At 38.0% G+C, this 13,736-nt stretch overlaps 1 protein-coding gene across 1 annotated transcript in view; it reads right to left on the minus strand.

The window, feature by feature from the left end:
• ESR2 (estrogen receptor 2) overlaps window positions 1–13,736 on the minus strand; it is a 60,431-nt gene that overhangs the window by 26,758 nt on the left and 19,937 nt on the right. Inside the window, exons 4-5 of the mRNA XM_028507276.2 lie at window positions 7,567–7,683; window positions 1,981–2,280 (exon numbers count right to left, since the gene is read on the minus strand). Of these exons, the coding sequence (XP_028363077.1) occupies window positions 1,981–2,280; window positions 7,567–7,683 (417 nt within the window). The remainder of the gene's footprint in view (window positions 1–1,980; window positions 2,281–7,566; window positions 7,684–13,736) is intronic.

The following is a 13,736-nucleotide window of genomic DNA, read 5'->3' on the forward strand; positions in this document are numbered from 1 at the left end:
AAATCCATGGTCTTGGTGTGCAGTGGGCTCTGGTTAGAATTCCAGCTCAGCCTCTTCCTTGCTAGTTACTTGATCCCCTTGTCTTTGTTTTCTTGTAGGCAACATAGGGGTAACAATGCCTGCCCCTGAGAATTTCCTACAGGAAGGATCTCTCATCATCCTCACTTTACAGATGAGGAAACTACGGCACAGAGAGCACATGTGGATCAAGTCCTTGACAATTATAATGGAAATCTGCGCCCAGAAGAATTTAATGGAGTAATGGATGGAAAGATCAATAAATCCTTTCCAAAGACACAATCTATGCTCAAATCTGGTTCCTAAAATGTGTACATGTTCCAATCTCACCCACAGTTATCGACAATAACCCCACCAAGGTAGACCAAGTTTTTATACTTGTAGATGTTCAACAAGATCAAGACTAGGTGATATTTTAATTTTTTTTTGTTTGGACAAGAAATATATCAGATGGCATTGTGGGGAGGAGGGAATAACACCTCCAGACTATGCCTAAGTTTCCTGAAAACTTTTCAAAATACCAGGCTTGAAGAGGGCCTAATGCAGCTTTAGAGTTTGGTTTTGTTATGTCACAAAGAAACTGCACATCTCTCAGCATTAATTAGTTCCACCACTACTTTCTGCATGGGGTTCTGAAAAAAATAGCATTTGTAATACATATATTGCAAAAGCCAAAGGAAAGAGCATCAGTATTGTCTCCTATGGGAAAAAGCAGAGAAAATAAAATAATATAATTCTAGCAAAGGCGAAGATGCTAGAGTATCAAAACAGAACTGGAAACCAGAAAATCCCCAGGAAGCTCAGAGCCAACAAATGATCCAAAGAGATACTATTACCCCAGGCCTGGGTCCCACAGCTCTTTACCCCCAACTGCTCTTCACCCAGCTTCTCCACACTCCCGGTCTTTCCAGTTCGCTCACTGCAGATGCTGCGCCCAGGCCACGGGAATTGTCCCTAGTGGCTTAGAACTTGGAGAGAGCCCTCATTTCTTAGATGACTGTAAAGATGTGCACAGATAAGCCCTTTCAGAGAGTGATGGGTTGCTGCCCATCTATGTTAGAATCCTAGATTCACTCTCACAGGAACACCAATGCAAATAATAATCAGATGGTAGTTTTAGCACAGTGCAGTACTACAAGTACGTATTACCAACTGGCCTGGGGAAATGATTCCATTACAGCATGGAAAATGCTGTTTCCCAATCACTAGTGAATCATCAAACCTATTTTTAACCTGATAGAATTTCAGGTTTACTGATGATTCATGTTATTTTAGCTGCTGATTTACTTTTTGTTCATGTACATCCTATGAATTCTTTCTCTACTGGAAGAGTAGTTTATAAATCCCTACTTAGCATCTGACAAATCTATTTTTGGACTGGTCGTACTGCACCCACTTCACCTTCCCCTGCCTACACCCCTGCTCTCAGGGTGAAGAGCCCTCGCCCAGGAGACTGGTCACTGCGGAGCCCAGATCACTTCCTTTTGGAATGTGTTCCAGGTCCCAGAGCCCTTGAATTTCCTGCCCAAATGGCCCCAAGCCCATCTCCAGAGCCTGGCTGGGTCTCCTCCCTGGCCTACCCTCTCAGAACAGGCGTGAGAGGTGACCGAAGGCTCACATCCACAGACGGTTGGGCATATGTGCACAAGGCCACGTGGGACAGGTCTGGGGTGGGAACACAGTTTTAGGAAGAGAATAGATGGGGCCCTGACATGTCTGGTAGAGAACTCAGAGGAGTCCAAAAAGTCAAAATTAGAACCTGGTCAATCAGACTGCATGGAAGGTGGATATGTAGAGATAGGAAGAAAGAACGTATTTCCATTAAAGGTTACAAATCAAGATGTCAAACTGTTAAATACAGAGACATCTTTTGTGGATCTCCACTTTACACTCTTGCACCATAAATGTTAGAGGCAGGCCTTCCTACAAATGCATGGGAAGCTAAGACGCAGAGAGCCCTACCTGGAATTTTCTTGGCCCAGCTGATCATGTGCACCAGTTCCTTGTCGGCCAGCTTGGTCAGGGACATCATCATGGAGGCCTCAGTGAATGGTGCACTGGGGTGGCTCACCAGCACGTTGGGAGGCTCTGCCTCGAGGAGTGTGAGCACCAGCTGCTCCGGGCTCAGGGTACTGAACAGCAGCTCTTTCACTCGGCTCACGTGTCCACCATTTTTCTTGGCTTTGTTCAGACAGTGCAGCTGCTCCTCGGAACTTCTCTGCCTTCGTGCTATGCGGTACCCACACCTTTCTCTCCTGGAGCCTAAAGTGAAGAGCGGATGATAGTGTTTTCCCCAGTCCCTTCCCAAACCCAGCAGTCTAGTTCCCAGAGTAGCCAGGGTGAAAATGAAGAAATGACATCACTGTAAAAACCTGGGCCTGTTCTCAGAATGCATCTTAGACCAGAAGCCTGACTGATTTTCTGAAACCTGCAGGGTATGGACCAATTATTATTATACTCGTGACTGCATTAGCAAAAATCAGTTACACAACATTTTAGGGACAACAGCCCAAATGATCTCAAGGTCTTCCTTTCGAGGTCATCTATGGATACCAAATCCATTCCCCTTTTAAAGGGTGTTGACATACCTCTCATTCCAAACCTTAAAATTAGGAACTTTCTTCAGGCAGAAGATGGGGGAAAGTTAGGAAATGAACATTGATAATTCCAAACAGTTATCAAATAATATATTTTATAATACATCCTCAAAATGTTTGATTGCATGTGTTTGTGTACATATGTGTGCATATTCTTTTTATATACACAAGTAAGTCTTTCACATGAAAATCAACTGAAAAAATCTGGAGAATATAGAAGAGCACAAATTTTGGCATAAATTCTTTGTTTTTTAATGCTTTTTTACTTTTCCATATTTTATATGCAAAATGACATCATAGTGAATATACTATTTTATAAGCTTTTTATTACAAAATGTGCCATTTCATCATTTCAATTTAATAATCTGTATAGCATTCTGTTTTATGAGTATAGCATCACTAATTTAAAGTAGCTCCTATTGATGGAAATCTAGGTTGGTCATAATTTCTTTGTTAGTATAAATATTACAGTGAAAATGCATCTTTGTACATGTATCCAATTACTACTTCTTTCTAATAAATTCAAAGAGGTGAAGTTGCTGTAACAAAGCATATACATAAATATTTAAAATATTGATATATATTGACAGGTTACCATCCAAAAGTATTTTAAAATTTATAATCCAAATAACACTTTAAGGCTACCTATTTTTTCATAACACCATTGGGCATTAAAGATAATTTTTAATCTTTGCTAATCTGACAGCTGATTAAACAATCTCATTTTATTGTATTTTTAATTACTAGCATAGTTGACTAATTTGTCTGTCTTGTACTTGTAAATCGCCTCCTTGTTTCTCTTGTCTCCTTTTCCCCTAATGATCTATAAAGGCATTTTATATAGTAACAATAAACAGCTTTTGTTGTATGCAACATTTGTCATGGTGTCTCTGGTCATCATATCTGTAGTACATAGCCAAATCTATCTTTTTGTTTCCCATCAAAATTATACAAATATTCTCCTATATCTTCTTTAAGAACTTTGTAATTCAAATCTATTTAAAATTTCATGTATGTTTGTTTCATGTCATACTGATATTTCATGTTATGTTTTTCCAAATGCATGTGCAATTTTCCCAATAGTATTTATTGACTAAGCTTTCCCATTAAATTTTATAAAATGCCTTGTCATTTAAAAAATAAGTGTGCCCTGGCCAGATGGCTCAGTTGGTTGGAGCATCATCCATGTACACCAAAAAGTTGTGAGTTCAAGTCCTGGTCAGGGCACATATCTAGGTTGGAGGTTCAATCTCCAGCCAGGGCACATACAGGAGGCAAAGAATCGATGTTTCTCTCTCTCTCTCAAATCAATAAATATATCCTCTGGTGAGGATTGAAAAATAATTGTGCATAAAAGTGTATTCTTCTGGACTTTCTGTTTTATAGATCTATTTCTATTCCTGTGCCTGTAGGGACATGTATAAAGGACACATGGACAAAGCAAAAGGAAGGTAGGATCAAGGGTGGGAAGTGGGAATGGCTGGGGTGGGAGGGTGGGGGGAAACTGGAGACAACTGTACTTGAACAATAATAAAGAAAATGTGAAAAAAATGTTTCAGTTACAGTAAGTTTATGGGCCAGAACACAATGAAATAATGGCTTTAAGATGGTGGGGGAGGGGAGAACCCTGCAATATAGAATAATATTCCAAGCTAAACCATTATTTAAGAGTGAGGATAAACTAAAGACATTTTCAGTTAAATAAAGATTAAAAAGATATATCACTCACAGCCCCTTTGAACTAACTACTATACTGCTTTGTTGTGAATGGAAAAAAATGGACCAAAGAGATGTGATTCAAGAAACAATGGTTAGAAAAAAAATTGGTAAGTATGAGAGTCAATATAAAAACCATTGAATGAATAAAATAATAATCATCAATTTTGGAGGTAGAGAAACAAGGTAGAACCAAAACCCTAGGCAATAACATAACATGTAAGATGACAGGAGAATGGTTTTGATAGAACTTCCTAAGTTTCTTTATCTGAGCTGAGAGGTTTCTATTAGAAAACTAGCTTGCATTCTCAAATAATCAAGAATATACAAAATGTTGTCACTAGAAATATTGAAAGAGAAAATATGACTTCTAAACTAGTAGAAGAGGACAAACAAGAAAATGTGATCAACTCTAAAAAGGAAAAAAGTAGAAAATCATGATGAATTTTTTAAAAGTACAAAATAATATGACAGAAATGAATCCAAATATCAGTGATCACAATAAACCTAAACAGACTAAGTTCCAGTGGTTAAAGACCAATGTGAAATTAAAATTAAGAAAGATGTGTTATTAGTCAGGATATCATTAGCATGGGTACAAGTTTATATAAATTTTCCCTTAAAAATAATCTGAAAGTTCAAACCTGCAAAATGTCCAGATTCTATACTCCCATTATATTTGTTCACTAAATCCAATTGTCCACTTCAAAAATATATTAATTAACAAGTATGAGAAAATTTCAATTATCTGCTCCCAACAAAATTTATCTGAATTTCCCCTTATCCTTGGCTAGTTGCAGTACAAGGACTCTATCCATCCAGAGATATTCAAATCTCACTTATTACCAGAAGAATTAAAAGCCTAAACTACAATTCATTCTTATCAGTAATTAGATAGAGTGCTACAGATAGTTAAGATCTATTATTACTCCCATGGTGAAATGGAATACAACGTAAGGTTTAAGAAAGTAACTTTCTGATCACACATTTTTTTTTGTAGAATATGAGGATAAGGAGTTTACAAAACAGGTTTACATACAAAATGGAAGGGTTTGAATCCATACATTCAAATTTATTTGACCAATTTTCACTGGTAAAGTGCTTATGTAGTAGGCCCCGTACTAAGTTATGGGGATTCTAGGATCAATAAAAGGAGGATCTTGACAAGGAACTCACATTGTTCTACCAAGGACAGTTCTAGTGTCATGACTGCAACACTGTAATCCAGGCACTCAATGTGCCTGTAAGCTTGATGAGAATCTCTACCAAATGGGGGTGCTCCACATTAGAAAGTGACCTCGACCATGACCACAACGGCAAATGATAATAATGACAGTTACCGCCTGCTAGAAGCTTCTGTGTGTCAGACACTGTTCATAGCACACAGATTATCTCATTCTGACCACTGCTCTGGAAGACCGGTGCTGTTAACAGCTCCAGCGTACAGAGGAGTAACCAGGCGTAAGGAATCTCAAATAACTTGCCTAAAATAGAAAGGCTAGAAAACAGCAGAAGCGCTATTTTATTTTCTTTCATGCGTGTGCACCTGTATCAGGTGAATAAAGAAACAGCATCTGGAAGATGCTGAGCTGTCATCCCCACACAGGGAGATAGAGCAAACCCATGGCTATTCTGATTGTTCTCCTGGCTATTCGCACATAAAAAAAGCATTCTTATCCCAAGACTAAATTGTAAATCTTTTTAAAAAATATCCACTCACCTTAAAATACTGTAAGTTAAACCATGAAACATTTATTTGCAATCTTTTGTCAGAGAGCAAGACTTTCTCTTTAAGCACCTCTGCCAATGAAATCACACTATTTTCCTGCATAAACTATACCCATGATACATTTTCTCTGAATTATCAGTTTCAGCTTCTTTAAAACAGAGCAAAAATTGAAGCACTCATAAAGCAATCTGAATTCAGAATCTTTCTAGTTTATAACCACCCCCATCTCACCCATACCTACTGGACACAATCGCTTCAAAGCTTTATTCAATGCTTTCACAGAAACAACTGTGTTTTCTTACTCATATTTCATATGTTTACATACATTTTAGTTAGGTTATATAACAATTCCGATGAGTAGAAATAGGTTTGGGAAGAAGTCCACTGGTTGCTGATAAGGATATAACTGAAGGGGTGGGAGCAGAAACGTTCCATCGCTGTAGAGGGTAACCAGTACACACTGGGAAACCCTGGGCTTTGAGGGGACGTTTCCCAGAGGAGGCTGGAAACATCAGTGGGACCAGGAAGCCAGAGAACTGTGCTCGAACTGAGAGAACTTCTGCTGTAATTCTGAACTAGGGGAGGGGTCTTGTCTATGGTCCATACAGAGAAAAAGAGGACAGAGAATGTTAAAGAGATAGATACTGAGAGATTTTCAGAGAAAAAAGGGAGAGACTTTTGTGTTAAAATTTTGAAATAGTTACAAAGAGAGAAATTATGACTAACCACAGGCAAACTTTTGGCCAGCAGAAGCGTACGAAAAGTACAAGCAGAGCTATATAGAAATCAGCAGGTGTTTGCAGACAAGTGAATTGAAAGTCAGCCAGGTGGACAGAGCAAGGTGTAGGCATCACTGTCGGTTGTTATGCTAATGGGCTCATTTTCCTTTGCTTTATTTTTGTGTATGTGTGTATATGTGTGTGTGCCCACAGACACACCTGTTTACTCTGACATATGTACACACACATGCTGTCACGGAACAAGACCTATGCTCTGTGTGCTTTCCATAGTTCTCTCATGTTTCTGACTCCTACGGATTTCTTCCCACTTCTAGAAAGCTGTTGGAGGGACAGGCATTAGTCTATCTCTGCCACCCACGTAGCTCACAGGACATGCCACTTTCTCATCACAGCTTTAGCTGTGAACATTCACCAGACTTTCATCCTTAGACTTTCCAAGGCCGCAGGCAGATGGTCATCCAGCCCCTGTGTGAGCACTCTGGTGGCTGGAGTGCCCTAATTCATGTGGCAGCCTACTCTGTTGTCAGACCACTTAAACTGCAGAAAGTTCTTCCCTGCATGGGCCCAAACCGCCTCCTGTACCTTGCTCCCACTCTCTCCAGCTCTGTTCTTGGCAGATACAGGGAATAAGTCACTGCCCGCTAATGTGACAGGAGACAAATGCTCAGAGATGACTAACAGATCCCAAAGCTCCTCTCACCCAGAGTACAGGTCCCCGTAGCTTTCAGCACGTCCCACACACAGTGAGAAGGGAAAGGGCACTCACCACACTTCACCATTCCGACTTCGTGGCACTTCCGAAGTCGGCAGGCTTGGCAGCTTTTGCGCCGGTTCTTATCTATTGTGCACTGATTAGTAGCTGGACAAATATAATCATTATGTCCTACAGCAAAGCAAAAAAAAGGAAGGTTATTGTTACAATATTGTGGGTAAATATCCTCCCGGTCAACAACACTGATCGTGCTACCAAGCTGATAGATAAGGGACATCGTCCTGATGACAGGCGCAGGTACAAAGGCCAAAGTGTGGCCTCATCCATGCCTTCTTAGTAAAGGAAACTTAGGAATATTTTTAATATCCTACATTTTGACTAATAGGTTATTCTCTACATTTACTTAGAATTCACAAGGGATACATTTAGAAATACTCTCCTTTGGACACGGAAAGTGAGACAGTCACCTGGAATTGATTTGCTCCAAATCACAGAGCTCCTCAAATATCAGGTCACCAAATTCAGCTGCTTATATTCTTTAACATTTATCCCTCTTTGCGATTTAGCATGATATTTTTTATGGGAATTCATAGTCAAATAAAATCACTGAACTAGTCCATAAGAGAAAAACGAAATTAGCAAACTAAATAAGAACAAAAAGAACTGCTACTTAACAATGGCTTTAGGTTAGATTATTCTTTTCAATTCTTCAATTCCTCCTTTAGCCTTGAGACCTTGCAGTGTACTAGAGTGGGCAGAATATACTTCCCCACCAACTGATGGTGGACTTGGCCATGGGACTTGCTTTAGCCAATGGTATGTTTGGAGATGTGCCACTCCAACGCTTTGGCTTGGCCTCAGGTAGCCACTGACTCAAGGAGAATATGGAGCCATTTAGAGCAGATGTGAACTCAACCCTAAGCTTAGAGCCAAGCTTTGTGAAGTAGAGTCCACCTAACTAACTCATAGACTTACATCTAAGAAAAATAACGCTTATTGGAGTCAGATAATAGTTATATAGCAATCTCTGACTGCAGATAATGGTACTTCTTTTAATTCTTTAAGTAAGGAAGAGATATGAAAATTTCCATTTCAGAAATTGTTTCAGATGCTACATGGAGCATGGATTAGAGGCAGCAAAACTGATGGAGGCCAGGAGAGAAGGTGAGAACCTGTTGTATCTGTGCAAACCAGAGATGAGGCTGTCTGCACTGGGTAGTGCGGGGAGGATGAAGACAGACATCTGGACCTGCGAGATTGAGGGAATGGATGGAATGAGACAGGATAGAATAGAACAGAACAGAACAGAATAGAATAGAGTAAAATAGAATAGAATTATAATTGATAAAAATAAAAGTGCATAGGATATTTTTGTACCTTTATTTCTTAATTGTGTCTTTCTAATAAATAATATGACCTGAACTTCTTACATTAAATCTACAATGATCCAGAATTTCAACATGGGAAGTGGATGAATCTCAATGATAAATTAAATGGGCAAGTCATAAAAGAAACAAGTCATACATACACACAAAAAAATAAAATAAAGGAGAAGATTCCATTTATGTAAAGTTCAAAAACAGAGAAAACTAAACTATATTGCTTAGGGAAGCATGCTGAGGTTGTAAAACCTTGGCAAGGAAGGCGGAAGTTAGGACTGTCTTACCTCTGCGGGAAGGGAAGGAGCTGGGACTAGCAGGACCACCCAGCGGGAACCTGGGACTCCGAAGATATCCCATTTCATGGCCTGAGCACTAGATACACAGGCTCTTGTATTCTTTAAACTGGATCTAAATAGATACTGGAATAAATACTTTCCTTAACTCTATTCTTTGAGAGAGGCTGGAAGCAGGGGTCTCTGAAATCAATGAGCAAACTAGCACCCAGATCTTGGTTTATAAATATCATTCTCCTTTAAAAAGAAACAGGGCTCTTTGGAGAAACAGCTTATTTTGGGACTGGGGCAGAGAAAGTACAAGTTGAACCTGAAATAGCTTCTTGTGCTGGGAAGTAAAGAAGTGCCCAAGAATTAGAAGTACATCACACACACACACACACACACACACACACAGAAGGCAGTGTAAAGGAATCCTACTGACCAAATCTGAAATAATTTGGATATCCAAATAAATAATGATCGTTATCAGTAACTAACTGTAGGAAATAAGAAATAAGTTATGCTGACATAAATTAATTACGCTCTCTTCCAGGCTGGGAGGAAATCTTTCTAGCTTCCAGTCTTTCTCCTGTCTGAGCTGATGGAGTCTTATCTAATCACAGCATAAGCACAACAGCCTGCCCCACCAACAGCTGCTATGCCACACACCCTGACAAAGGGAGCGCCTCTGTCGTCACACACACGGGCTCCGCACACACGCCAGAGTAGGGGTCATATAACGTGTGTTATAAAAAATTTTGAGAAAACAGATAATTATCTTATTGCTTTTATCCTCACATAGCATTCAAAACTAAATTATATTTTAAAGGTCAAAATACAATTATAATCAGAAGTTTTCTATTACACTTTAGAACATAATGCTTTATAATTAGAAGAAAAACATAATCCCACAGTACTTTTCATAGTATTAGCAAGCTTTAGTATCTTCTAAAAATTCTAAGAACAATACTGATATTATCCTTATTGGTTTTATAAAGAAGTTGATAACAATAAGGATGTAAGGGACACTAGAGGCTCGCTTTCATTAAATTTTTTTCCTCAGTTTATTTTTAAACATAGTTTTCTATTTAAACAAAGTTTTCTATTTAAACAAGGATCAGAAAGCATAATAAGATGAACACACTCAATATAAACAGCCTAGAAAATGTCTTATGCAAAATGGTCCTGGTAATTCACTCCACTTCTGGCAAAAAAAAAAATAAGAAAAGAAAAAGTCCTCCTCACACTGCACTGAGTACCTAGTGAATTAAAACAGTTTCTTGTCCCATGTGGCAGTCTGAGAAGCATGCTACTCTGTACTAATAGAACAGAAAAGTGCAAAGCAAAATTAAAAGCAAAATATGCCACTAATTTTTTTAATTGAGATATAAAATTTTATAGAAAATGTGCCGTGTAGAATATAAAGTATAAAAGATTATCTTCATTCTCTCTGAAAAGTGAAGTCTGTCTGAATACCCATTATCATTCACATGCCACTGCATGGAGGAGAGACCACTGGACTTGGGATCAGAAGATCTGATTTTAATCTCAGCCCAGCCTTCCAGTGTTCTTATCTTAAAAGAGCGATTTTTATCACCGGCGCCCTCCCTGGCACTCTTACACTGCAATAGCAGGCATCTACCTTCCGTTTAGTTCCCTCGGGACATTCTTCCTGAGTTCAAAGACAAATAAATCCCAAGCGATGGAATATATGCCTCCCAGGTAAGAATCGTCTAAATACCCTATTGGCTGTGAGAGCTTCCCATTTAAAGCTCAGCCTCTTAGATGTTAAGAAACAGGGGTGAAGATTCATGAGCAACAGTCAAATTGATTTTAGCTTTCGGAGAACAATGATGAAAGGTGGTTATGAATACCAAAATGAAAATGGGTAGTAGAATATAACAGTAATAATTACTGCTATATATGGATATAAAATAAATAACTAAAAGGATGAAATTTATGGAAATGTCATTGAGATATGTGTTGCCAGACAAATATTTTTAAAAGCTGACACAACATTATAAGCTAGAAAAGACCTAAGTAAAGGGAGATATAATGTTTCCTGATGTGAAAATCATCATAGAGAGTCCTCCCAAAATACTTCTTGGGCTTAACAAAATCTCTACTTTTCTTAACATTAAGGATAGAAGGTCACTTAATAAAATCATTCCAATATTGCTATGGACAAATAAATAAGAGAGAATAGTTAGGACATTTTTTAAATCGAACATATGTATACTGTTATGTATTAAAATTCATTATAAAACTATAAGTTAAAATAATATATTTATACAAGAATAGAGAGACAATAATACACTAGTGTATGTACAAAGGAATACACAAAAAGTTGCTCAAAATCATCAGTAATTAGGGAAAAGAAAATTAAAATCACAATGAGATATAACTACATTCCCAATAGAATGGCTACAATTCAAAAGACTGACAATATTAAGTTCTGACAGGATATAAAGCAACTGGAACTCTCCTACGCTGCTATTGAGAACACAAAATTGTTCAACCACTCTGGAAAACAGTCAGTTTCTTATAAAGCTTCTCATACGACCAGCAATTTTACTCCTAGGCATTTACTCCAAGAGAAACAAAAACATGTCTCCACAGAGAGAGATGATGCACAAGTGCTCATAGCAGTTTCATTCAAAAAACCACAAAGCTGGAAACAAATGAAGAATAAAAACGTGGGGTACACTTATATATTGGCATATTAGTGACCAAAAGGAATGAATCACTAATACATCCAACAACACAGATGAATCTTAAAAACATTGTAAGTGAAAGAAACCATACATAGATATGAATATGTATTTTATACTTTATAATTTATCATTCAACTATGTCACATTTTAGAAAAGGCAAAACTGTAGTATAAGACAGAAAACAGGTCACTGGTTAACAGGACCTGGGAGGTTGGGAGGAAATTAGCTACCATGGGCATGAGGAAACTTTTTTGGAGTGATGGTAATGTTTCATATATGAATTATGGTGCTGGATACTTGACCATATACATTTTAAAAATTCACAAAACGGGTGGGTGAGCTGGAATGGGAGTAGGGGGGAGAAAACTGTACTTGAACAATGATTAAAATAAAATAAAAAAAATAAAAATTCACAAAACTATTCAATTAAAATAGGGGAATTTATTATATTTATAAAATCAAATACAAATAATAAACTCCCCTATTTTAAAACTCAGTGAAAATGCATATGTTTATTCAATAAAACAATGTGGAGAAATTCGACTACTTAAGATAAATATATTTGATTCTTATTTCTTTTAATAGGAAAAGAACTGAGTGGCCTCTTTCAGTTACTACAAAGCATTTGTACAGAGGATGCCAAAAATATGAAGAGCCCATAGTCATTTAGCATTAGGTAATTGTAAGAACACTAACTCTTACTCTTTTGCACGTTCAGAATGTGACACCCCTCTCCCCATTCCCGGCGGTTCCTCGGCACGTGCAGTAGGGAAGGAATGACTTGGGGAAAGCGGAGGAAACTTGCTCTTCATTGTTATCAGTTACACTCTCAGGGTTCCTTTGAATGCAAGGAGATTTTTCCCCAATGGCAAGTAAGAAGGACCTCTTTTTCAAGGATGCAGTTAGTTGTACTGGATCAGAATTTCCTTAAAGGATAAAATTCTAGAACTTCAGCAAGATACAGACTTGTCATCATATCACGAGTTTGGTTCTGAATTTCAAAAAAAACTCAATCATTCTTATCAAAAATAGTGGGGCACTGGACCTGGTCTTATAATCTACTACTAAAATTATCATAAATAAATATATTTAAATAATGAATATGTTAAATGTAGAATAAAAAACTGTGTGTGTAAAAGCAAAAATAAGCAAATGCCATGATTTATGTTTTGTAAATCGTTTATTTGATGACCTAGGTTCTGTCATGTATGTTAACTTTTGATAAGAAAATTAAGTTTGGAATAGCAGAGGCCTTGGTCCACCTAATTATGTAGATTGTAGAAGAGGTGGGTTTAAAGGAGATGAGGATTAGAGGAGATGTATAAGGAAGAAAGGGGGGGATTAATATCTGAATACAGAAGAGTTAAAAAAAATATCTTGAATTTATATGATGTTGAATTAACCACATATTTTCACATAACCAACCTCATTCATTTTTGGAACAACTCTGTATCTCCATTTCACAGAAGAGGAGACAGGCTGCAGGTAAAGTCAATGAACTACAAAGTGGTGGAAGATCCAGGATGAATGGGTGGTCACCTATTCAGGCTGAATTTCAGGAGATCCATAGGAAGGTGCCCCTTTATCTAATAATCCTCTATCCCCACCCCTCTACCCCCCACTCTGGATTCTACCAGCGTCTCTGCTTGAGGTAAAATGTTCTCTTAATCTAGAGTTATCAGTGGGGTGAGTTAATTTAGTAAATCTCTGCCATTTGTACTGTAGATTCTTTTAAGGTTGCTTTTCTTAACTGGTTAAGAACAAGGCACTGAGGCTTTGACAGGAAGGGGAAGGGAGCTCTGTGTGATGGAACACAGGATGCTGCCTAAGAGGAGGGCTGTCCAGGGAGGAGT

This window comes from Phyllostomus discolor, chromosome 1 (genome assembly GCF_004126475.2).
Source record: "Phyllostomus discolor isolate MPI-MPIP mPhyDis1 chromosome 1, mPhyDis1.pri.v3, whole genome shotgun sequence".
In the NCBI taxonomy this organism is placed as follows: Eukaryota; Metazoa; Chordata; class Mammalia; order Chiroptera; family Phyllostomidae; genus Phyllostomus; species Phyllostomus discolor.